Source organism: Gopherus evgoodei, chromosome 10 (assembly GCF_007399415.2).
Source record: "Gopherus evgoodei ecotype Sinaloan lineage chromosome 10, rGopEvg1_v1.p, whole genome shotgun sequence".
Classification (NCBI taxonomy): Eukaryota; Metazoa; Chordata; order Testudines; family Testudinidae; genus Gopherus; species Gopherus evgoodei.
In genome coordinates, this window is record NC_044331.1 from 79,541,032 (window position 1) to 79,566,975 (window position 25,944).

Sequence of the window (25,944 nt, forward strand, 5' to 3'; positions counted from 1 at the left end):
ATGGGCGACAATTCTACCGCTGGATCAGTTACCCCTCTGCAGCCGTTCAATGTTGCTGACATTATTGTCATCGTGGCTTATTTTGCCTTGAATGTGGCTGTGGGAATATGGGTAAGAAGATTTTTCGTTTGTTTAATTTGCTGTTATGTACTTAAATCTTTGCAATTTCTGTCTCCTCTCGCAGGACTGGCTTCTCAGGTGCCACCTGAAAGGACCGGGAGCCTAGTTTTTGAAATCCTCATTAGTTAATTGCTTTATTTTACTATTGCACCTTAGCAACATGCCTTTCTGGACTTGAGGCTGCAAGGTGCTCTGGGTATTTAGCTTCCATTCACTCTATCCCAAAGGTTCCCAAAGTGCTTTGCAAACTAAGGCCCTGATCCTGCAGTCAGGTCCAGCCGCCTGGCTTGGACTGCAAGATAAGAGTCTACACTCCTGATCCTGCAACCTTATATGAGTAGGAGTTGCTGGATTGGGTCCCAGGCCTCTCCGGTGGATTGCAGAAAGCTGCGGCTTGATTATCAGAAGGGCTGAGCACCTTGATAATCAGCATGCTCCTACATATCCTGTGCCAAACAGGGTGGAGAGGGGAAATTTTGGCCCAGGGAAAGCTTCTACTCTTATTAAAAATGTCTTGGCTTCTCAAATCTTCTCTGAGAGACCCCACCCCAGCAAACTGCAGAGAGCTCAGCTTATCTGCATAGAAAGCGCTGAGTCAGCCCAACTAGAATGTGAATCTTGCAGCTTTCAGAACATGTGGAAAAGGAACCTGCCTTGGAGTGTGTCTGCTGGGATCCTGGGACGTAACTGGAGGTACTTACCTGAAAGAAGCCTGAGAGATTCTCAGATTTTTTTCAGAGCATGACCCACTTTTTAATACAGAATCTGTTTCATGGTCACCTCACCTCCCATTCATAATTGTACAGACCCACACGTTCCATCCCTGGCACAGTGGAGTCTTTTATTTCAGGTGCTTCTAAGAGATCAATTGGGCTACCTATCTAATCTTATTTCCAGTGCACCCAGGACTATACTCTGTAGTGTCAAAATACTACAACATCCAATATATAAAGCAGAGATACGTTAAACAGCCCCTGGAGAGATTGCTTTTATGGTATTTTTTCCCTTATGCCTTTGACTTTAAGAGCTAAGGATTATTTCTAATTGCGTTCACTGAGAAATGCTGGCTGAAAGAAGTTCACTGGACTTGTGTGCTTAAAGTTAAGCATGTGCTTAAGTGTTTTGTAAGACTGGGGCTGGAGTACTCAGTGCCTTGCATGGCTGAGTCTTAGGAAGGCCAGGACACATGGCAGGTGTGGCCACAGGGAGTCAATCCAATAGCTCCTGCTTTAACAGACATAGATGCATTTGCAAAGGTTTTCCCCGCCCCTACATAATCCTTAACGGGAAATAATTGTTTCTATTTTGATGATGCTAATTGCTCAGTGAGACGAGCTGAGGCCAAGTTAGAGCAGAACAGTGTCTCCTATATGGGAACAAATCTGAACAGCCTGTTCTACCTGTCTGGGGTCTGATATGCTCGTTAGTCAATCCACACACGCACGTATGTCCTCAGCAGGAGGATCCATGGCTTACGAAAGCACATCCCTCTCCCACTTGAGCTAAAGGAGGAAGTCTGTTAGTTGTGGTAGTGTTAGGGGCCTGGTCTAACATCCATTTCAGTCCATAGGAGGACTCCTGTTGACTTCCTGGGCTGTTAAATCAAACCTCAGCATAGGTAGGGTCCTCAGCCTCTGTTGGCCTCCAGCCATTGGGTGCGAGCAGGTCTGAGTCCATCCATTATAGGATGATGGTACCTCCAGGCCAAGCCTTTCTGCTCAGCACTGAGGCTGAGTAAGACAATCCTCTCTGATTCCATGGCCACTCATGCTTGATTGGCTCTGTCCTGCTCAGGTTGCTGCCACAAGTAATGTATAATCATATGGCCTAATAGCTAGTGCACTCAACTTGGACTCAGGAGACCTGGGTTCTAGGACCTGCTCTAGCGCAGGCCTGCTGGGAGACTTGGGCAAGTTTTTTTGCCTCAGTTTTACCATCTGTAAAATAGGGATAATGATGTGGCCCTCATGTGTAAAGCCCTTTGCAATGTACTTATGAATAGCTCTAGATAAGAGTGAGGTGGTGGTGTTATAATCATCCCTCTGTCACATGGCTCTCGCTAGCCATCCAAAGGCTCCTGATTGCTCTCCAGGAGGGGTTTATGGGAGCAGAGCTGCTTTATTTCCATGCTGATCTCCATTTCCTCTCAGTCCTCGTGCAGGGTGAATAGGAATACGCTCAGTGGCTACTTCCTTGCTGGCAGGAGCATGGCATGGTGGCCTGTAAGTAGATGCCTTCTCTCTCTCTCTCTCTATCTCACGCTCTGGCTTTTCTTCTGTCTCTTTATGCAGGACAGTCCCAGCAGTCGGGTCTCACACTTGGGCCTCTGTTGCAGAGCCATTGCCCCTATGAAAAGGAGGAAAGCGGGGTCTCCGTATCTACCCACTATCACATCCAGTGCCCAGGGAGATGGAGCTCATATTATCCCTCTTCATATATCAGGGAGTTGCAATCTTCTGCTGGGTGTAGCTGCCTCAGTACTTGGCTTGCCACATGGGGTACCTCTTGTAATACACTCAGTTCAAACACCTTGCGATGAATCACCAGACATCTCAGATCATGCCCTATAATGCATAACACAGGAACACACTGGACTCCTACCCTGGAGGCAGCCAGCATCTGCCCGCCCCTGCTCCTGCCAACCAGGACTCAGACCCCAGATCAGTGGGATCTGTGCTTAACCTACCGCCTTGTGGTCTCCTACGAGATTTCCCTGTAGGCCAGTCTAAGCTTGGGTAGGGGCATTTGAAGCAGCAGGATCTGAATTCTGTCCCCACTGTTGCCAAGCAGCCGTGCCTGGTTATAACGGCAGCGTGGTGACTCCCGCAAAGTCATAGGTGGCCCCAGATTTGTTACAACCAATATATTCCTTCCGCATTTCCTTCTTGTCTAGAAATGCAGGATGCTGATCCCTTCCCCATATCCCTTAGATACAGCTCAGGTCTGGGCAGCATTGCCCGGTAATGGCACTTCTGCACTGCAGCAAATGCAACGGCATGTGATTCTCTGCCAAGCGTTTGCATGAGGAAAGGAAGCCCTGGCTCCCAACTGCCTCCCAACAGCAAGAAATTCTGTTAGCGGCCTTGTGAGTGAGCTCAGGATTAGCTGAGTGTGCACGTCCCAGGGCGCCTCTTCTAGCCCATGGGCCCTTTAAAACTGGAAGCTGTAATGGTGCGTCACAGGCCTGCTGACTACAGGAAATCATACAAGTCTTCCTGGCTCAGGGGCAGAGGAGCAGATGCTCCTAGGAGCTGACTGGGCTCCGAGTTCAGGGAAGACCTGGACCCAAGGATTAGATGAGATCCTGAAGGGCAATGAGATTCTTTGAGTGGCTGTGTGTTGTTTTGGATCCTTGATTCTGAGGCAATAGAGCAAAGCCCTGAGCAAAGGAGCTGGACTGGTGCCCTTGTTTGGAGCATGTCTTTGCTGCCTTTGGCTGGTGGATTAGCCCTGCCAGCTTACGTGGAGATGCCTGGTGGCCAAGCTGGCTCCTTGCAGTTTGCCAGGCGCTGCAGCCTGCTGTATGCCATCCAGGCGAACCCTGTTTGAAACCCGTTCGGCAAACACGGTTCCATTGGCGGCATAGACGGAGCCACGCTGTTCTGCTTCGAAAAGCAGGTGCTTGCTGTTGCCTGATTTTAGGGGACTCATATTCTTGTTTTTATAATATGGGTTACAAGCTTGCCAGGTGATCTGATCAGAAGATAATAAGGTTCTTGTCCCAGAATCAGGCTACACAGAGTTTTGCAAGGACCCTCAGGATATAGGACTCAACTGAGAACAAAATACAGCCCTGCAGACTTTTATGGAGATAAATGGAATAATGATCACATGGAAAAGTAATCGATCAGAGTGACAAAGGAAATAATATTGTCCTAGAGGTACATGTGGTATTATACACCATAAAACTTCCTAGATGAACACACTCACACCCACCCTTGGTAACCTGGTGGTAAGAGACGAAGGACCAGTCTCGCCTCTGGCACACCAAGAGAGTCCGATGGGGCAGGTTCCTCAGTTCTCGATTGGGAGGTGCAGAACTAAAGAGACGCTAGAGAGCTGAAAAGCTATTGAAAGACTATAGAAGCTAAAATTAACCAACTAACTAACATGGTGGTTTGCCCATCGTATTGAGCCTGACCACTATGTGCCCACCTTCCATGTCTAAACTTAATTTCCTCACCCACAAAACATCAGGGGACGCTTACCGTCTAGGCTGACATGTTCATACCTAGTAATGACCATTAGCTCATCCTCACCTCTCTTATTTCTGACCTAACCATGTTAGTTCCATGTTCTTTGTGGTGTACCTGTCGAGTTTAAAGAGGGCATAATTTAGGTAGTCATCTGTCTATGGCAAAGGTCTAGCTTGCTTTAACTCATCCTCACTTACCTAGGCTAAAGGCCCCGAACATATGTATGCTAACTTGCTTTAGGTCAACATACAGGATGGGGCCTCTAGGGTCCTTGTGGTACAGCCAAGAATGATCTAGTCCAAATCTATAAATCTATTAAAACAACCAGTCAAGCCCACAAGAGAAGGTATACAGGCAAGCGACCAGGCTAGCCCTATGGGATACATAGCAAAGATGTCGATACCTAGCTAAGCTCTTCGTGCTAATGTGCCGCCTTGCTTCTGGCCTGCAGATTGGCGCCTCCCTCTTCGCCAGCAGTGAAGGATCAGGGCTCTTTATTGGACTGGCTGGGACTGGAGCTGCTGGGGGCATTGCTGTCACTGGCTTTGAATGGAATGTGAGTCACTTTGCCTTATTACGCTAATCGGTCACTGGAGCCAGCTGGGACAGACAAAGCCTTACCCACCTAATGGGGCATTTGCATATAACCTCATTAGGGCTGATGGGGGAAAATATGTGTAACCCATGCTAAGCTCTCTGTATCCCTCTATTGGCAGGGCCTCATATAGATGTTCAGGAGCCTGCTGATGTACCTGCTGCCTTAGTTCGTGCCCTGGGAGCCCATGCTTCCAGATCCAGAGATCCCAAGTCCAACCCTGGCAGACATCCCAACTGGGGATGTTATGGCAAATTGATAGACCAGAAACAGGCTTCCTGGTTTTCCAAGCATTTCTCCACAAGGGGGTCGGGTCTGCATTAACGTAAGGCCTTAAGGAGTTAACAGGAAATTTCTGGTCACCTGTGGAATCAGCAATGCCAGGTGCTAAGGTGCTGAGATGGGGAGTGTCCATAGGGGAGTTCTGTATCCCACCCTCCGACACACCTATGCTCCACGGAGCCCATGGAGATCTGAGTGTGCATCTCAGAGTGGGGCTGGCCCCAGCTCGGGCCTCCTGCGTGGGACCCAGTGATGTTGCTAACATTAAGCTGGAGGCTCTGCTGTGGACAGAACAGTGATTGATCAGGCTGTGCCCCTGTTTCTCCATAGGCTACCTATGTCCTGCTGGCATTGGCCTGGGTGTTTGTACCAGTCTACATCTCCTCGGGGGTAAGTACAGTCAGAGTACACCAGACACAGCCGGACAGCCCCATTTTCCTAGCCATTACCAGATCCTGTCACTGGCTGGCTGCGACTCAGGGCAGGATCTGAGTGAACCCTGACCCTGTGTGAACTCTGCTCTCTTTACCTGAGCAGGTGTGAAATAGACCCCACCAGCCTGCAGGATGGGGTCCATGACACACACCTGGGCAGTTCTGATTCCTCCCAGGAGAGAGCAATGGGGAATGTGCATTCACACAAGTGGCATGGTTCATTTTTTGCAAACACTGATTCCTCACGGAGGTGGGAATATTAGCCATGTTCCTATTTCTGATTATATTGATACTAACAATGACTTTGGTGTTGCCGTGGTGCCTGCAGTGAAATCAGCCTCCCACTTGCAAGCCGAGCTCAGTTCCTAGGCTCGTTGATTAATTTCAGGATCTTAGAGGCTGAGGGGCTTTATAGCTTTGGCAAGGGGTATAAGACCCCAGACACACTGGCTTTGTGCAGGGCCCTATGAGAAGCCAGAGGGATGGGGTCCTAGCTAGCTCCCTCCCTGCCTGGCACCAAGCCCCTCTCCTAGCCCCATAGCTTGCCTGCTGGTGCCCTTTGGAGAGCAAGGTATGCCTGCATGCTGGGTGGCATGCACCCTTTGTGGAGGCAAAAGCTGAGGGTGCCAGGCTCCCCACAAAGCCCCTCCCCTCTCGGGTTAAGAGGAAGTGCAGCCATAATTCCCGGGCTCTGTTCAAGCTCCTATTAGCTGTCCCGGTGCTTCCCTGTTCTGACTTGGGCTGCAGCTGCCTGTGGCAGGGGGCTGCCGTGCCGTGCAATGACCTCTGCATCTCTGCCGCTCAGATCGTCACCATGCCAGAGTATCTCCAGAAACGGTTCGGAGGGGAGAGAATCCGGATGTACCTCTCAGCCCTGTCACTCCTGCTCTCTGTCTTCACCAAAATATCAGTGAGTAGCCAGGACTCTGTATCGCACTGAGGGCTCTGAAACACAGGGTGTCCCAGAGGGCATCTGTTTGGTGCTCTCTGCCACTGAACACCTGGGCAAAAGCCATGCAAACAATCAAACCCATCTGGGGAGTGGGGCTTGGCTGCTGTGATGGGATTTGATTTCCAGCAAGTGGAGACTTAACTTTATACTCAGGCCTCAGAGGGTGGGAGAACTGAGGGAGAGCAGGGCTCTGGGAGGGAGCCCAGGGGATGCTATAAAACAGTGGTTCTCAAACTTTTGTACTGGTGACCCCTTTCACATAGCAAGCCTCTGTGTGTGACCCCCTGGTACAAATTAAAAACACATTTTTACATATTTAACACCATTATAAATGCTGGAGGCAAAGCGGGGTTTGGGGTGGAGGCTGACAGCTTGCGACCCCCGTGTAATAACCTCGTGATCCCCTGAGGGGTTCCAACCCCCAGTTTGAGACCCCCTGCTATAAAAGCAGCTGTTGGAGGTCATGGAGGAGGCAGATCTGAGCACAGAGGAGTTAGAAGAGTTGGGAACCAATGAGGTGTTGTCTGCATGCCAACAGGTAGGCCAGGTCTGCAGTAAAAAGTTAAATTGACCCCGCTGGTGTAGACAGCGCTAGGTTGATGGGAGAATTCGTTCGTGGACCTAGCTACTGGCTCTCAGAGAGACACGTTAACTGCTGGGAGAACCCACTGAGTGGTGGAATGAGCAGAATGATTGGGTTAGCGGCTCAGGAGTTGTTCTACCTCCAGCTGTTGTGTCCCCACTGCATCACTACCTAGAGCAAAAGTTCTTAAACTTTTCTTGTTGCGTACCCCCTTCCAAATCTACCAGCTGCCCACGTACCCCTACCCCTCTCAACACTGATCCTTCATATGTCCTTCTTCATGCTTCCTGGCTTTAACCATCTGTCCGTATTTCCCTGTTACGTACGTACAGATATAGTGATAGTGTGCTGTGTATATTATCAACTCCCCCCAAGTTCTGAGCTCAGACTGGACAGGTGCTGGGCACCTGCACCCCGTGCTGTACGGTGATTGGAAGGGAGGGCTTCTTACGTCCGTGTCTCTGTGTTCTCATTGGGACATCCTGAAGTAAATTAACTACCGTATTTTATACAACAAATTCCCACAGAATTGTAAAGCACCGTCTGAGTCGCCTATTATGAAAATACAATAAATAAAATAAAAAAACCACCATTACACAACTTCTCCCGCAACCCCCCAAGAGATGTCTCACGTGCCCTCGGCGGGACATGTACCACAGTTTGGTAACCACTAATCTAGAGTCAGCAGCACTCAGAGTTTCAGTCCATCCCTCAGGGACCAGCTAGCTCAAGCTCAAAGCACCACATAACACGAGCTAGAGATTTTTGTGTGTGGACAGAATTTGGGTTGGGGCAACACTCACGTCATACTTTGACCTAACACTGTAGTGACGACCAGCCCTTAGAAGATACTCAGTGCTAATAACTAGGATGTTTGGTGCTTCGTCTTCCAAATGAGAGGCACATTTGGGATGTTGTGGAGAGATTGATGGATAGAGATCAGGATCCCGAACCCACAACATGCTCAGCACTAACTGGCCCATTCTTGGCAGCCTCAGCAAAGAGGGACATGGGACTGAGGAACCGAATTCCCCTCTCCCTCGCCTGTCACTTCTCAAGCAGTGACGCTTCCGGCTCGTCTTGTGGAAAAATGTAGCTGTGAATGTCAAATGTAGTAGAGAAGAAACCAGCAGGGCTCAGTGGGAATTAAGTTAAAGCCCTGTAGAGTTTAATTAAGAACAAGATCCTTGCCCTTGGGTTTTGGAATCATCCCATAAAATTGAGTTGCAGTGAGAGGGAGCCTTATTGCATTCCAGTGGATGGTCCAAACACCTGCAGGAAGTGTCTGATTCCCACAAGCGGGTATAGCTGAGTCCTGTCCTTATTCAGGGTTTCTAGAGGTTTCTAGTCCCACACAAAACTTCCTCTCTTCACCCTTCTGAGCTGCTTGGTGTGTCGTGAGTTTCTTGGGTGTAAATTGACCTGTAATCCGATGACAGCAGCCTGGAGCATCGCACCCAGGGGCCAGGCCCAAGGTGCAGAGTAGAATTGCCTGTTTTGGTTGGATGTATTCCTGGAGGTTTCATCACATGACATAATCTTTAATGAAAGATTAATCTTTAATTCCTGGAGTCTCCAGGTCGATCCTGGAAGGTTGGCAACCCTGCTGCAGAGTGACCTGGGACTGAAGGCAACGAGGGAGGACTCAGATCTGAGCCACATCAATCCTGCACTCCCCAGAGAGGAAACAAATAGCCCAGGTGCAGAATGGAGGCAGAAATGTCCTCTAGGGCAGTGGTTCCCAAACTGGGGTTTGTGAAATGTTACAGGGGATTCTCGGGGAAAAAATTCCTTAATGGCGGACAGAGCTGTCCCTAGGGACCGCAGGCAGAACAGGGCCTGGAGCTCCTGGACTTCCAAGAGCTAAGCAGATCAAAGCCAGCATCTCTATCACACTGAGAAGATTTAAACTTCAGGACTCCTTAGAAGCAATGGAAAGGGAGGTGGATGTTTTTTGCTGTTTTTCAGATTAAACAGACAGCTAGTCTTGTTTTAAAATGATTATGAAGAACAAGTTTAAGCTTTGTTGTAACGTGCGTTGTTTGCCTGGACTGCTCAAGACCTGAATGCTTGTGGAAGAAGAACTCTCTGAGTTGGCTTCTTAAATCCCTTCCTGCTGTTTCACATCTGATACTCCTTGATGACCCATAGGAGCCTGGTCTTTTATAACAGGCTTATTCAAAGTGATACAGGCTACGAAAGTGAGATCCTGGAAGAGTGTTGCCATTTTCATACAGTAATAAAAATACTGTAATGATAATAATAATAAATAGTGTGTAATCATGTCATAAAAGCAAATTTTATATTTCCTAGATCACGGCTTTTATAATTTATACTCCAGTAAAGGAGAAAATCCCTGGAAATATTCATTTTTAGGAGGGGGTTCGTGACACTTGACATTTTAGTGAAAGGGGTTCACTGGCTGTTAAAGTTTGGAACCACTGCTCTAGGGGGACAATCCTGCATGGCCTCCTGGGATAGGGACTGGATGATCTAATGCCTGGATCTGACGAGGTCTTGGCATGTGTACAACTGAAACAAGAGCAACTCGCACAGCGTTTCAGGGTCTGTGAAGCACTGTACTGAACCAAGGGATGTTACCGGTGAAATGTAGCTATTACCTCACCAGGGGGCGTGCACAACCAGTTCACACTTATGCCCGCTCTGTGTAACGTTGCCAACCCTCCAGGCTTGTCCTGGAGTCTCCAGGCATTAGAGATTAATCTTTAATTAAAATGTCATGTGATGAAACCTCCAGGGATACATCCACCCAAAACTGGCAACCCTAGCTCTGTGTGTTCTGCCCGTTCCGATCCGGGTGGTGACTGCTGCCCCACTCCCTGCCCATGGCTTTCCTCCGAAAAGGCTCAGTCCCTGGATATGCTTCCAGGAGCTCCCAGGCCGGTTTGGGGCCTGGATCTGAGTGCACTGTGTCCTTGCTCTCCTGTTCAGAGAGATAAGGATGTCAGTGTCCAGAAGATCCTTAAAATAAGGCTTGCGGCGCTAGTACTTAGTGGTGTGGAATCCACCAACCACGACAGCCCGACCGGGCCTGCCTGTCTTCTGGAAGGAGCCTTGCTCTCCAAAGAGGAAATGTGACGGCACTGAAACTCCCTGATCAGTAACTGCCCTTTGATTGAGGTAGTGCTGAATGGTACTGGGCCAGTGGAGCGAGCACTGGACTGGGACACAGGAGACCCGGCTTCTCTTCCCAGCACTACTGCTGACCCCTTGTGTGGCTTTGGGTGGGCCCCTTTCCGGGGCCACTTTTTCCCTCTCCTGCTCTTTGGTCTGAGCTGGGAACAGTCTCCTGCTGTGTCTGCACGGTCCTTGGCACGGTGGGGCCCTGATTTTGGTTGGAACCTTCAGGTGCTGCCATGCTGATTATAATTTAAACAACTCATCGTTAAATATGGTGCTGTTCTTTCAGGCATTGCTCATTAAGGACATCTGCCTTAAAAGAAAGCTACTAAAGCCTCCCCTGAGATAGTGCTTGGGGTGTGCTACAGACCGCCGGGATCTGATTTGGATATAGATAGAGATCTCTTCAATGTTTTTAATGAAGTAAACACTAATGGGAAATGTGTAATCATGGGAGACTTTAACTTCCCAGATATAGACTGGAGGACAAGTGATAGCAAGAATAGTAGGGCTCAGATTTTTCTGGATGTGATAGCAGATGGATTTCTTCACCAAGTAGCTGAAGAACTAACAAGAGGGGATGCCATTTTAGATTTGGTTTTGTTGAGTAGTGAGGACCTCATAGAAGAAATGGTTGTAGGGGACAGCCTTGGTTCGAGTCATCATGAGCTAATTCAGTTCAAACTAGATGGAAGGATAAACAAAAATAGATCTGGGACTAGGGTTTTTGATTTCTCAAGGGCTAACTTTAAAGAATTAAGGAAATTAGTTAGGGAAGTGGATTGGACTGAAGAACTTGTGGATCTAAATGCGGAGGAGGCCTGGAATTACTTTAAGTTCAGCTGCAGAAACTATTGGAAGCCTGCATCCCAAGAAAGGGGAAAAAAGCCATAGGCAGGAGTTGTAGATCAAGCTGGATGAGCAAGCATCTCAGAGAGGTGATTAAGAAAAAGCAGAAAGCCTACAAGGAGTGGAAGAAGGGTGGGATTAGCAGGGAAAGCTACCTTAGTGAGGTCAGAACATGTAGGGATAAAGTGAGAAAGGCTAAAAGCCAAGTAGAGTTGGACCTTGCAAAGGGAATTAAAACCAATAGTAAAAGGTTCTACAGCCATATAAATAAGAAGAAAACAAAGAAAGAAGAAGTGGGACCGCTAAACACTGAGGATGGAATGGAGGTTAAGGATAACCTAGGCATGGCCCAATATCTAAATAAGTACTTTGCCTCAGTCTTTAATAAGGCTAATGAGGAGCTTAGGGATAATGGAAGGATGACAAACGGGAATGAGGATATAGAGGTGGATATTACCACATCTGAGGTAGAAGCCAAACTTGAACAGCTTAATGGGACAAAATCGGAGGGCCCAGACAATCTTCATCCAATAATATTAAAGGAACTGGCGCATGAAATTGCAAGCCCCTTAGCAAGAATTTTTAATGAATCGGTAAACTCGGGGGTTGTACCGTACGACTGGAGAATTGCTAACATAGTTCCTATCTTTAAGAAAGGGAAAAAATGTGATCCGAGTAACTATAGGCCTGTTAGTTTGACATCTGTAGTATGTAAGGTCTTGGAAAAAATTTTGAAAGAGAAAGTAGTTAAGGACATTGAGGTCAATGGTAATTGGGACAAATTACAACATGGTTTTACTAAAGGTAGGTTGTGCCAAACCAACCTGATCTCCTTCTTTGAGAAGGTGGCAGATTATTTAGACAAAGGAAATGCAATAGATCTAATTTACCTCTATTTCAGTAGGCATTTGACACGGTTCCACATGGGGAATTATTAGTTAAATTGGAAAAGATGGGGATCAATATGAAAATTGAAAGGTGGATAAGGAATTGGTTAAAGGGAAGACTTCAACGGGTCATACTGAAGGGTGAACTGTCAGGCTGGAAGGAGATTACTAGTGGAGTTCCTCAAGGATCAGTTTTGGGACCAATCTTATTTAACCTTTTTATTACTGACCTTGGCACAAAAAGCGGGAATGTGCTAATAAAGTTTGCAGATGACACAAAGCTGGGGGGTATTGCTAACACAGAGAAGGACCGGGATATCATACAGGAAGATCTGGATGACCTTGTAAATTGGAGTAATAGTAATAGGATGAAATTTAATAGTGAAAAGTGCAAAGTCATGCACTTAGGGATTAATAAAAAGAATTTTAGATATACATTGGGGACACATCATTTGGAAGCAACAGAGGAGGAGAAGGATCTTGGAGTATTGGTTGATCACAGGATGACTATGAGCCACCAATGTGATATGGCTGTGTCATGGTATAATTCCCCACTCTGAACCTTAGCGTCCAAAAGATGGGGCACCAGCATGAATTCCTCTAAGCTCAATTACCAGCTTAGAACCTGTAGCGCTGCCACCAACCAGGAATTCCAGTGCCTGGTACACTCTGGTCCCCCCAAAACCTGGCCCGGGGACCCCCAAGACCCAGACCCTCTGGATCTTAACACAAGGAAAGAAAACTCTTTCCCTCACCGTTGCCTCTCCCAGGCTTCCCCTCCCTGGGTTACCCTGGAAGATCACTGTGATTCAAACTCCTTGAATCTTAAAACAGAGAGGAAAATTCACCTTCCCCCCTCCTTCTCTCTCCCCCTCCCAGACTCTCCCTCAGAGAGACAGTAATCCTAACACAGAGAGAAAATTAACCTTTCTCTCCCCCTTCCCTCCTTTCTCCCCACCAATTTCCTGGTGGATCCAGACCCAGTCCCCTGGGGTCTCACCAGAATAAAAAAACAATCAGGTTCTTAAACAAGAAAAACTTTTAATTAAAGAAAGAACAAAGGTAAAAATTATCTTTGTAAATTTAAGATAGAATATGTTACAGGGTCTTTCAGCTATAGACACTGGGAATACCCTCCCAGCCTAAGTATACAAGTACAAATTAAAATCCTTCCAGCCAAATACGCATTTGAACTCCTTCCAGCCAAATACACATTTGCAAATAAAGAAAACAAGCATAAGCCTAACTCGCTTTATCTACCTAGTACTCACTATTTTGAATCTATAAGAACCTGTATCAGGGAGATTGGAGAGAAACCTGGTTGCACGTCTGGTCCCTCTGAGCCCCCAGAGTGAACAACAACCAAATTCTAACAGCACACTGTGATGAACTGGGAATGTTCTTAATGTTTTCTCTAAATACTGTGTTGGTGCCTCAGTGTCCCCATGGCAGTTCTTAAGTATCTGGCAGAGCAAAGGGCCAGTGCACCTAAATGCCTGACACTCTGTCTCCTAGCAACTGATGGCCTGGGCCCCTCCTCTGCAAAGGTGCCAGCTGAAGGTGTTGGAGACAAAGGGATCAGGTGACCTCCTGGCCTGGGAAAGGGGCTGAGGAGAGAGGAGGGGCTGGGGGGGGTTGTTAGTCTGGAGCTGGCTGGGGTTGAGGAGTGAAGTGCAGACGGGGTCTGGTTCACTGCCCCCCAGAATGGACCCGGCCGAGGGGTCCGGTTCACTGTATCTACAAGCTCTGTTTTAGACCCTGTTCCTGCCATTGAATAAATCTCTGTTTTACTGGCTGGCTAAGAGTCATGTCTGACTGCAAAGTGGGGGTGCAGGACCCTGTGGCTTCCCCAGGACCCCACTGGGGTGGACTCTCTGTGGGAAGCGCACAGAGGGGCAGAGGATGCTGAATGCTCCAAGGAGAGACCCAGGAGGTGAAGACGTGTGAGCTTCTTGCCCTGAACAAGTCTGCTCCAAGGGAGAGGAGGCTCCCCAAAGTCCTGCCTGGCTTGGTGGGGAGCAGTTCCAGAGCATCGCCCGGGGACTCCGTGACACACACACACAAACTTCCCTCCCTCAAGATTTGAAAGTATCCTGTCCCCAGATTGGTCCTCTGGTCAGGTGACAGCCTGGCTTACTGATCTTGTTAATCCTTTACAGGCAAAAGAGATATGAACTGTTCCATTAACTCTTAACTATCCGTTTATGACAGGCCGTTAAAAAAGCTAATGCGGTTTTAGGATGCATCAGGCGAGGTATTTCCAGCAAAGATAAGGAGGTGTTAGTACCGTTATATAAGGCGCTGGTGAGACCTCATCTGGAATACTGTGTGCAGTTCTGGTCTCCCATGTTTGAGAAGGATGAATTCAAACTGGAACAGGTTCAGAGATGGGCTACTAGGATGATCCGAGGAATGGAAAACCTGCCTTATGAAAGGAGACTCAAAGAGCTTGGCTTGTTTAGTCTAGCCAAAAGAAGGCTGAGGGGGGGATATGCTTGCTCTTTATAAATATATCAGAAGGATTAATATTAGGGAGGGAGAGGAATTATTTAAGCTTAGTACCAATGTAGACACAAGAACAAATGGGTATAAACTGGACACTAGGAAGTTTAGACTTGAAATTAGAAGGTTTCTAACCATTAGAGGAGTGAAGTTCTGGAACAGCCTTCCAAGGGGAGCACTGGGGGCAAAAGACATATCTGGCTTTAAGACTAAGCTTGATAAGTTTATGGAAGGGATGGTATGATGGGATAGCTTAATTTTGGCAATTGATCTTTGATTATCAGCAGATAAGTATGCCCAGTGGTCTGTGATGGGATGTTGGATGGGATAGGATCTGAGTTACTGCAGAGAATTCTTTCCTGAGTGCTGGCTAGTGAGTCTTGCCCACATGCTCAGAGTTTAGCTGATCGCCATATTTGGGGTCGGGAAGGAATTTTCCTCCGGGGCAGATTGACAGAAGCCCTGGAGGTTTTTCGCCTTCCTCTGCAGCGTGGGGCGTGGGTCACTTGCTGGTGGATTCTCTGCAGCTTGAGGTCTTCAAACCACAATTTGAAGACTTCAATAACTCTGACATAGGTTAGGGGTTTGTTATAGAAATGGATGGGTAGGGTTCTGTGGCCTGCTTTGTGCAGGAGGTCAGACTAGATGATCACATTGGTCCCTTCTGACCCTAAAGTCTATGAGTCTATGAGTAAAGGGACACCATTCTCCCTGCATATATGCTTCCCCGAGTATCTAGAATGAGCAGGAGTGGTGCTGGGCACTCACACGAAAGTGCCTTTCACCATGAGTTTTCCCAGAATCCATACTCCAGTATGATGCTTGGGTGCTGATGGAGGTGCTGTCTTTTGGGTAAGAGATTAGTGACATTCTGATAAGCAAACTAGGGACATGTGGTCTAGGTGGGTGAACAGCTGGTTGAAAGACTGTACGCAGAGTACGTATCAGTGGTTTGCTCTCAAACTGGGAGGATCGGGTCCCATAGGAGTCAGTCCTGGTCTGGTACTATTTAGTACTGTCATCGATGACTTGGACAATGGAGTGGTGAGTATGCTTATAACGTGTGGATGATGCCAAGCTAGGAGGGGTTGCAAGCACTTTGGAGGACAGGACTAGAATTCAAATGATCTTGATAAATTGGAGGATTGGTCTGAAATCAATAAAATGAAATTCAGTAAAGGCAGGTGCCAAGTACTAAGAAAGGAAAAATCACATGCACAGCTACGAAATGAGAGAGAACTGGCTGGGTGGTAGCACTGCTGAAGAGGATCAGGGGGCTGTACTGGATCACTAATTGAATGAGTCAGCAATGTGATGCAGGTGCAAAAAAGGATAATGTCATTGTCATAAACAGATAGCTAAGGGTTAATGTCTCTTTCACCTGAAGCACCTGCCCAGAGGACCAATCAGGAAACAGGATTTTTTTTCAACTCTGGGTGGAGGGAAGTTTGTGTCTGAGTCTTTGTTTTCTGTCTGCCTGCTTTCTCTGAGCATTGGAGAAGTATTTCTGCTTTCTAATCTTCTGTTTCCAAGCTGTGAGTACCAAAGAGTTTGTTTCTTTTGTATTTACATGAATATAGTGCTGGAGTGCTTTGATTTGTATTCTTTTTGAATAAGGCTGTTTATTCAATATTTCTTTTAAGCAATTGACCCTGTATTTGTCACCTTAATACAGAGAGACCATTTGTATGTATTTTCTTTCTTTTTATATAAAGCTTTCTTTTAAGACCTGTTGGAGTTTTTCGTTAGTGGGGAACTTCAGGGAATTGGGTCTGCAGCTCACCGGGGAATTGGTGGGAGGAAGAAGTCAGGGGGAAGTCTGATTTTGCATTCCCTCTGGGTGAAGAGGAAAGTGCTTTTGTTTCCAGGATTGGAATTAAAGAGGGTGGACTCCTTCTGCTTAGATTCATGGAGGTTGCTTCTGTGTATCTCTCCAGGAGCACCTGGAGGGGGGAAGGGAAAAAGGATTATTTCCCTTTGTTGTGAGACTCAAGGGATTTGGGTCTTGGGGTCCCCAGGGAAGGTTTTTCAGGGGGACTAGAGTGCCCCAAAACACTCTAATTTTTTGGGTGGTGGCAGCAAGTACCAGGTCCAAGCTGGTAACTAAGCTTGGAGGTTTTCATGCTAACCCCCATATTCTGGACGCTAAGGTCCAAATCTGGGACTAAGGTTTGACAGTCATTCTGGGTTTATTAACAGGAGTGTGGTACGCAAGGGCAGGAGGTAATTGTTCTGCTTTGTTCAGCACAGCTGAGGCCTCAGTTGGAGAACTGCATCCATTCGGGGATTCACACTTTAGGAAAGAGGTGGACAAACTGGAGAGATTCCAGCGGAGAGCAACACAAATGACAAAAGGTTTAGAAACCCTGACCTGTGAGGACACCTGGCCTGGTTCGGTTGGAGAACTCTGAGGGGGGATTTGATAACAGTCTTCAAATAAGTTAAGGGCTGTTATAAAGAGGATGGTGATCAATAGTTCTCCATGTCCACTCAAGGTAGGACAAGAAGTTTGGGGCTTAATCTACAGTGAGGGAGATTTAGGTGAGAGATTAGGAAAAACTTTCTAACTCAAAGGGTAGTTAAGGGACAGGCTTCCAAGGGAGGTTGTAGAATCACTGGAAGTTTTTAAGAGCAGGTTGGACAGTCCCATGTCAGGGGTATTCTAGGTTTACTTGGTTCTGCCTCAGCCAGGGGGCTGGACTAGATGAGCTCCCGAGGTCCCTTCCAGCCCGACATCTCTATGATTCTGTAAAACCACAATCTTGGCCCCTCATTGTCACTAACGACACCGTGGCACTTTTTTAGAAATTAGGGGTGGTTACCATGGTGGCTTGGCCAAATTTCATCCCGTCGACAACCGGGATCTGTCTGTGTTACACTAGCTCCATTCCAGGTACATTTGGATGGGGTAGTTGTTGCCAGCCATGTGTTGGGATGAATGTTTGCAAGCACACAGGGACAAATTGATCCAGTGTCCTGCCTCCTGCATGGACTGTTGTGGGATGCTTTAGAGGAAAGCGTGAACCTACAACGCACCCAATTAAGCTGAAGGTCTCAGGTTCAAATCCTACTGCCAACTCAAGTGGGATGTTAGACTTCTCTCAGGATGGGCTTCCCCAGGGGTCTTTGTGCCTGGCTAGTACATGGCATCATGTAAGAATATACTGGAGCACCCTATCTGGCTGGGCAGCCCATGTTGGCACACTGTGGGTATCGGCCTGCTTTAAAGATCATGTATGTTCCCTGGCTGCCTCATTCCAGCACCGTCCTGACTTCACCAGGGCCATGGGGTTAACCCCATTAAATCCAAACGCTGCCTTGTGCCTGTTTTCTCTTTGTGCCGTGCTGACAGCATTGGATCAGAGCCAGTTTTCAAGTGAGGTCACTCACGGGTGCAGGGAAGGGCAAGCCTCCTGCCAAGGCTGCAGGGCCTGACTTCAAAGGCTTTGCCCTCCTCATACGATGGTAACAACTTGTCTTGTGCATGGTTCAGGCCTGCTTTTAATGAGCTTGTTTTTGTCTTTGGGATGTCTTATTAACCAGTCACATGTACTCTCATTGTTTGCCACCCTAGCAAAATTACAAAGCAGGTAGAGATGCTGTGGCCTCTTCAGAGCCAGGAATTAAAGGCATTTGCACCAGCTGTAGCTAGAAGCAAACATCGTTAGACCTTAAGGAACCCAGGAGGAGCAGTTATGAAATCTGCTCTCCACGGCTGGGACAAGGGGGCGAAGTGAAGGCTTGCTGGGCTGGGGATAGTCCCAGGACTGAAGGCTTAGAAGCTGGCAGGAAAGACGGTAAATCACTCCAGAGAAAAACATTGGGAGCTCCAGGGAACGTGATGGACAATGGCCCCTTTAATCCCAGCTCCATGGGATGGAACTGTGATCGGGGGAAACTGACGCTTCTTTGTGCTCCTACCAGTGGAGAATGACCCTCTACATTAATAATACTTTGTGCTGGGACTAGTGGCTTAGGGGAGTGTGAGTGGCTCTCGAGCCTTCCCGCTTAGAGTTTCAGGATGGAGCATGGCCCTGGGTATCATAATTGTTATTGGTGAGTTTCTGCTGATCTCTGACCCATTGCAGTGGAATTACCTAGTCCAGAAGATAATGCTGACATCTGGCGCCATTCCTGGGGGGCTGCATAAGATAGCTGACCCAAAGTCCTATTAGGGCTTAGTTGCAGTTTCGGTCATGTGTTCTCTGTGGAAAGGTGCCCACATCAAGCACTGCCAGTATTCAATATCTCCCCCAACCCCCACAGCCTCAGCAGAGAATCCAAGATCTTAATGGACCCTGGGTACTGACCTGGCCTCTCCTGTAGAGCTGGTTTGGCCAGAATGGAGTGGAGGCAAATTCATAACCTAGCTAGAACCATTAACTAAAACACCCACCAGAGCGTGATTGACTCCAGCACAGAGCGGTGGATGTCAGCAGACGTTCTGGCCCCAGCCTGGGCATTTCATCATACAGTCATTAATTACGAACTGCATGGCTGTGTGTTAAAAAGAGTCAAATGTTTTGTTCAGTTAGGGGACAATCCTGGTTCCCCTCCCTGAGGGTCTTGGCTGCTGTAGAAGTGGAGTGGTACAAACATGTGGGCTGGGCTCTATTCCGAGTCGGGGATACCAACCCCACAAACCAAGGGGATTTGGGCAGTGGAACAAGGGCAGAATGTGGGGACTGTGGGCGAGTCCATACCTGCAAAGATCCACCAGCTATTTTCTTGCCATAGGGAGCAAGGGCTCTTCCAGCCAGACTGCAGTAATGGCCGTGGAGGGACTCCTTGGCAGACTGGTGGGAGGCTTCCTTCTTGCTTCCCCCCACACCCCCAGGGTGCTGCAGAGAGATCCACGATGCAGAACCCAATTGCTTGGGTTGGGCACCGGTGCTGGATCTGTGTCTTGGGCACCAAGAGCAGCAGCAGCTCACATGTATCCAGCAGGGATGGAGCCTGGCATGTCCAGCCAGGAGGCTAATTCCATGCAGGTCAGCAGAACGCGCTGCCAACATAGATTAGAGAACTGCAAGTGTTCTTCCCACGTCCTGGCTGGCCGGCTCCCGGGGATGTCAGACAGGGCTGGTTCATTCTCGTCACCCAGCATGAGGCTGGGCCCACGTGGCTGCGGTTTTCACCTCCCCCTCAGAGAAGCCTTGAGCTTGAGGAGCTAGATCTTGCCCTCGATTCCACCTGCACAACCCAGTCGCTAATCCCGTGGAGAATGTTGATGGCCCGCTTTGCTGAGCTGAACATGACAGCGTTCAGCTGCATGGATCGGGCTGCACCCCAGCACCAGGTGTAGCCAGGACCCTCCTGATTAAATCGGCAGGTGTCCCACCAGCTCACAGAACATCCACAAGCTGCATTCGTGAAGCTCCCATGGAGTTGAGTCTTACCAAGTCCTCCTCTTCTCCTGAACTTTCCAAGTTAAAGGCCTTGTTAATCTGGGACTCTTCCAGTAATGTCTGTTGGGCCTGTCCGGCTCCCGCTGAGAAGCTGCAGGCATGCTGGAGATCCTTCTGGCGAAGGAGTGATGTCTGCACCCTGGTTCTGTATAACAGCAGGAGGTGCTACAATCCCCCATGACCTAGGGAGCATGGGGCTCTTCCTGCTCCTTCCACCATCCTATTTGCATTTCTGGGACAACTCCTTCTTCCTCCTTCCCTTGCTCCAAACAGAAGGCACGCTCTGGGGCCCTGCCCCTCGCAGGCCAGAAGCCGAGATCCTGGTGTGGAAGGGGCTGTGGAAAGTGTGCGAGGGGTTGGGGCATGAATTATATATTTAGCCTTTTCCTCTGTCGGTCTGAGTGCTCTCTCAGGCTGGGTGAGTGACTGTGGTTATCCATGTTGTACTCACAGGGAAACTCACTTGCCCAAGGTCACCCGGCAGGGACTGGAATAAAAGCCAGGTCTCCTGGCCCCTAGTTTGCTGCCTCCCAGGGCCCGTCTGGTCTGGGACCAGGTTCCATCCTGGAAAGGGTCTCTTACTAATAACCACCTCTGGCCCTTCATCGGCAGGTCTTCCTATGGCAGCTCTTAAAGGCTCTGCTTTGGAGGCCTGACTGACTGGGGGCTGGCATAAGGAGATATAAACAACAGTTCCTGCACCCGCCTGGCTGCCCTGTGAACTCAGGCTGACTCAGGGCTGAGATCCTTAGCTGGGGTAAATGGGCATCCGTGGAGCTGGGCTGATTTGCACCAGCTGAGGATCTGGCCCTACATGTTTAACTAACTTCCCACTTACCTTTCCATGCGCTCTCTCCGCTGGGCAGCGGAGGGTGCCCATGGGTGGCCATTGGTTTCTGTCCTTCCATTCCAGTCCCGTGGAGCTGTGTGATTTGAACAGAGTGTGATGCCACAAAGGAATGAGGCTCGGAAGGACGGTGCCCTGGAGAGCACTCTCCATGTGGGTGGTAGCCTTGCAATCAGCGACGTGCCAGGGAAGAGACATTCCCCCAGCTTTTGGTCAAAGGTGACATTTCATCGAATGACGAGGTTTAAAGGGTTTTGGAGCGACCAGTCCCTCCCCTGGTGGGGGGGAGGGAAGGGGGCCGGGACGGGTCTCTCCTAGGTGACCAGCAGAGCTGCAGGGCTGGCTCGGGTCCCTCAAGGCGTCTTGTTGCAATGTCCATGGCAACATCTCCTCCTTGTGCCCCAGAAGCTGGGCTCGTCGAACCTCTGGTGTGTGTTAGAACGGCTCCTTTGGCCAATCTAAGCATACACCCAACCCTGACAGCTGCGTGGGGGCTGCAAATATGGTGTGGTGGCTAGAGCAGGGGACTGGGAGTCAGGGTTGCTGAGTTTGATCCCTCACTTTGCTAGTCTTTGCTGCCCAACTGCAAGCAATGCCTATCGCTGCTGAGTGCCTCAGTTTCTCCATCTGTCAAATGGGTATAATCCTTAATCAGCTTGTGTAGGGGTTGAGCTAATTGTTTGCTCTGAGATCTTCGGCTAAGAGGTGTTATAGAAATACAGACCCAGCGATTCCTCTAGTGTTTGCACTTAGCCCGTCTGCTCCTCTCCTGGTGTGGATCCTATCTGTGATGTGCCTGGCCTGAGCTCCCTCTGCCCATGTGAGCACCCCAGCTCGTGGCTCACCATGGCACCGGGGATGGCCCGAAGCTCAGACAGCTTCAGCGTCCCACTCCAGCTGGCGGGAAGCGGGGCTCTGGGAAACGGCTTGGCAGGCTTTTCAAAGGCGGTGGTGGCTGCCAAGGGAACGAATCCAGTCAAGCAGAGAGGGATAGTCTGGCCCTCCCCCATTACTGCACCCATCACGTGTGCCCGCTGGCCTGACGAAGGGTGGCAGAGACGGCAAAGGAGTTTGCTGAGGAGACAGAAAACAGAGACCGAGGGGCTGAGCTGTGGCCCAAAGCTCCTGCTGGCTCTGGAGTTGAGGGCTCCCCTCCAGCCATCTCTAGGTTCAGGGTCTCTGGGGGTCTGGATGCTGCACTGCCTCTGCGGCGCCCTGCCATCATGAGGGAGAACAACTCCTGTGTGTTTCCTGTGCTCCATTTTCTCCTGGGGGCCGTGCCCTCTTCCACTCTGCCTCCGGCTCTCCCTAGCCACTCTTTGGGAAGGGCCCGATGGTGGATGTTGCAGAGATGAGGCAGCTTAATTGCCTTTCACAGGAGAACTGAGTGCCTGGCCTGGGGATTGGGAGGAGCCCACCCCTCTTATCCGCCTGGGCCATCCTCCTTTTGGTGCTGCGCCAAGCTCGCTGCCTTCCGGGCATGGGTGTGCCACATGAGAGAGACTCTGTGCCATCATGCGTCATATCAGGAGTTCAGCGTAACCAGGAATTAGCGTCTCTAGTTCCTAGGTATCTGAGCTAGTGACCCTGCCGAGGTCGTCTCCTCTCCCTGGAGCTCCAGGGGACGGATCCTGCTCGGAGAGCATGGCCTGCACTTAGCCTGAAACAACAAAGATGTGAGGCAGAGGCAGGGGGGAGTTGGGGCTCCTGGGTTCTGCTCCTGACTCTTCCGCTGACTTGCTGCGTGACCTTGGCTGAGTCACTTGACCGTGCCCTGCCTCAGTTTCCCCACCTGGTGCTCACCTGCCTGTCAGGGGTTGTATGAGGCTTAATAAGTGAATGTTTCTAGAGTGCATTGAGATCCTCAGCTGAAAGTAGCGCCAGGAGGAGAGTGTGCTAGTGAGGAGTTACCTGCCGTGGGGAGATGCTGAGTCCAGTTCTGCAGTGACCATCTGCCTTCTCAGCGGTAGGGTCAGCAATGGGGCAGGGAAGAGGGGTTAATGGGTCAGTGACAGGCCCGATCCTGGCAGGTTCTGAGCACCCTTAACTCTCCTTTGTTCTCAAGGGAATGGGGACATGCCAGCGCCTGGCGGGATAATAATAATCCCAAGCTCTTCTATGGCACTCGTCCTCCAGAGAACTGAAAGCACGTCACATAGGCGGTCGGTATCATTAGCCTCATCTTATGGCTGAGGAAACTGAAGCACAGCGAAGTCAACTGACGTTACCAAGATGCCCCCAGCAGGCCAGCCCCAGAGCTGGGAACAGAACCAGGTGTCCTGAGTGCCACGCAAGTGTGCTAGCTACTAGACCACACCGCCTCCTCGTTAAGGATTAGACCCCTGTGTGAGCGTGAGAGAGGGCAGGTTGCCAGCCCTGATGACTGAAATACTCATTTTCTCTCCAAACGGCCCCACCACGGGGAAGTGGCATTTGGAGTTTCTCTAGGTGTTGCCTGCCCAGCTCTGGGCACTACTTGGGTGGGAAGGGCAGGTCAGTCCCCTGGTTATTGCCAGTGGCTCTGCACTTGGCTGAGGTGTGCTGAGACCTCCAGTTCCTGTCCCGCGGTGCCTGCGTGGGGAAGCGCTTGCCTCCAGTTGGGTGCATGGCAGAAGGTGCTAAGCTCTGTGGTACCCAGGTTAGCTGTGGGTAGATTGTCCCCATTCCCACCTCTCTGTGTGTTGGCAGGGCCTAGCCGTGGGCCTCCCCCAAACGCCATGTTCTTTATTTCTCATGCAGACAGATCTGTACTCAGGGGCCCTGTTTGTACAAGTTTGCCTAGGCTGGAACCTCTACCTCTCCACCGTCCTGATGCTGGTGGTCACAGCTCTCTACACCATCGCTGGTAAGCTGCCAAGTGTTGGAGCAGGATGGACTCCCAGGCCGGCGCTCTGTTGGGCACACAGCGCTTACGTTCCTCTTCTAGCTACTGAAATACCCCTCGGCTCGTTGGCTCGGGATTCCCTGCCCTCTGCGGCTGCACTGCTAGACGCTGCCTGGGCCAGGGAAGTCAGCAGGGTGAGGGCTGCATGAGCGGGCTTCCTCCCTCTCCAACATGGGCCTGGGACTCTCTCTTGTGTATACGTACGTGTGCCCACAGGTGGGCCTATTATTAATGGCCACCTTTGCGACATCCCCACACCATGACCATCCTCAGAGGGTCTAATCCTTTAGCCAAAGGGCCTTAGCGAACGCACTTCATCACAAACTTCCCTGCTTATCATAATCCTTGTGCTCTTCAGCTTCAGTGACCACAAATATCAGCTCATTCATGACTGGAGGGGAGGTAGTAACCAGTGTTCTCCCTGCTTTACTGGTGGGCTGACCAATGGGATTTCCCCAACCATTCACAGGTAGTGAGGGTCAGAGCTGGGAGTAGAATTCATGAGTTCCTGGCTTCCACCCCGCACAGACCACTGGGTCCGATCTCCGTGGCAGGCCCCTGAATTATTACCAGGAGTGGAGGTTCCCTTCATTATCAGTGCCAGGGGAGTCACGCCAGCCCAGAAAGTTTGGGCCAATCTCTTCTCCTTTCAATCAAATCAATACACCACTCCAGTACCTCTAAACCAGGGGTGGGCAAACTATGGCCCGTGGGCCATATCCGGCCTGTCAGACCATTTAATCTGGCCCTCAGCTCCCACCGGGCAGCAGGGTCGGGGGTTTGCCCCGCTCCAGCCGGGGAGTGGGGTTGGGGGCTTGCTCCGCCCTGTGAGGCTCCCAGGAAGCAGCTGGCATGACCCCCCTCCGGCTCCTATGTAGTACACAGAGGCATGGCCAGGCAGCTCTGCATGCTGCCCTGTCCACAGGCTTTGCCCCTGCAGCTCCCACTGGCCACGGTTCTCGGATGGGGAACAGATGGGGCAGTGCACAGAGCCGTCTGGCCGCGCCTCAGAGCCGGAGGGGGGACATGCTTCCAGGAGCTGCTTGCAGTAAGCACTGCCTGGAGCCTGCACCCCTGAGCCCCTCCTCCCCGCACCCCAATCCCTTGTCACAGCACTGATTTCCCCCCCCTCCGAACCCCTCAGTCCCAGCCCAGAGCACCCTCTTGTACCTCCAAGCCCCTCAACCCCAGCCCCACCCAGAGCCTGCACCCCCAATCAGAGCCCTCACACCCTCCCTTGTACCCCTACCCCAGTCCTGATCCCCCTCCCACCCTCCAAACCACTCAGTCCCAGCCTGGAGCCCCCTTCCTACACTCCAAACCCCTCATCCCCAGAGCCCTCACCCCCCCGCACCCCAATCTGGAGCCCCCTTCCACTCCCCAAACTCGTCATTTCAGGCCCAACCCCAGAGCCCCTACCCCCAGTCGGAGCTCTCACCCACTCCCGCACCCCAACCCCCAATTTCGTGAGCATTCATGGCCCACCATACAGTTTCCGTACCCCGATGTGGCCCTTAGGCCAAAAAGTTTGCCCCCCCTGCTCTAAACGGTATTCGGATGTCACTGTCACTCCCAAACAAAGTGTGGCTGCATGTTTTTCAGTCCATAGAGCATATGTGGGTGTTGGGTATTTAACTCTATGAGCTCAGCGAGTGGGTGGGGTCACTGAGCCACTGAACCAGGAGAACATCTCTTAAAATCCGTGTAATCGAATCGGATGTTACGGGTTCTGTGAAACCCAGAAATTTTGCCGTGAGACAGGAGTCAATAGCTTCAAACCTTTTTTCTACAGCTCAGCTACCTTTCTAAGCCACTGCTCCTCATTGGCTGAATTCCCATCTCCCTAGGCGAGCAGGCTTGGCCAAACCGCACGACTAAAGGGGTTGTTTGGTAAAGAGGACGTGGAAGGACTAAATGCGCAGCGCCTGGCTAGGCAGTGACTAATGGGGGACCTGCTCGGAGTGCCAGGAGCTGGTGGGTGAGAACACCAGGGAGGGTGCGGAATTGCTTGCGGATGAAAGGGATGAAAGGAAGAAAAGGGAAGGATCCATTTCTTAGCAGTGCTCTCGCGTTGGCTGGAAAGAGGTCCGCAGCCGAGTGTGGGAAGCCCCCTTGCTGAGTTAGTTACAAACAGGGCAAAGCACTAAGGAATTAGCACCTGTGCGCCCCAGGCCTAGACGCGCGCACAGACCTATGAATAACGGCCCCGTTTTGTGACCGTTCTAAGAGGCTCCAATGGACCGAGCCCCTGTTGTACTAGGAGC

At 50.1% G+C, this 25,944-nt stretch overlaps 1 protein-coding gene across 1 annotated transcript in view; it reads left to right on the forward strand.

Annotated features, from left to right (window-relative positions):
* Positions 1-25,944, forward strand: part of SLC5A10 (solute carrier family 5 member 10) — an 88,376-nt gene continuing 62,432 nt past the window's right edge. The window contains 6 exon segments of the mRNA XM_030578716.1: positions 1-111; positions 2,271-2,342; positions 4,768-4,872; positions 5,524-5,583; positions 6,433-6,537; positions 23,536-23,641. Of these exon segments, the coding sequence (XP_030434576.1) occupies positions 1-111; positions 2,271-2,342; positions 4,768-4,872; positions 5,524-5,583; positions 6,433-6,537; positions 23,536-23,641 (559 nt within the window).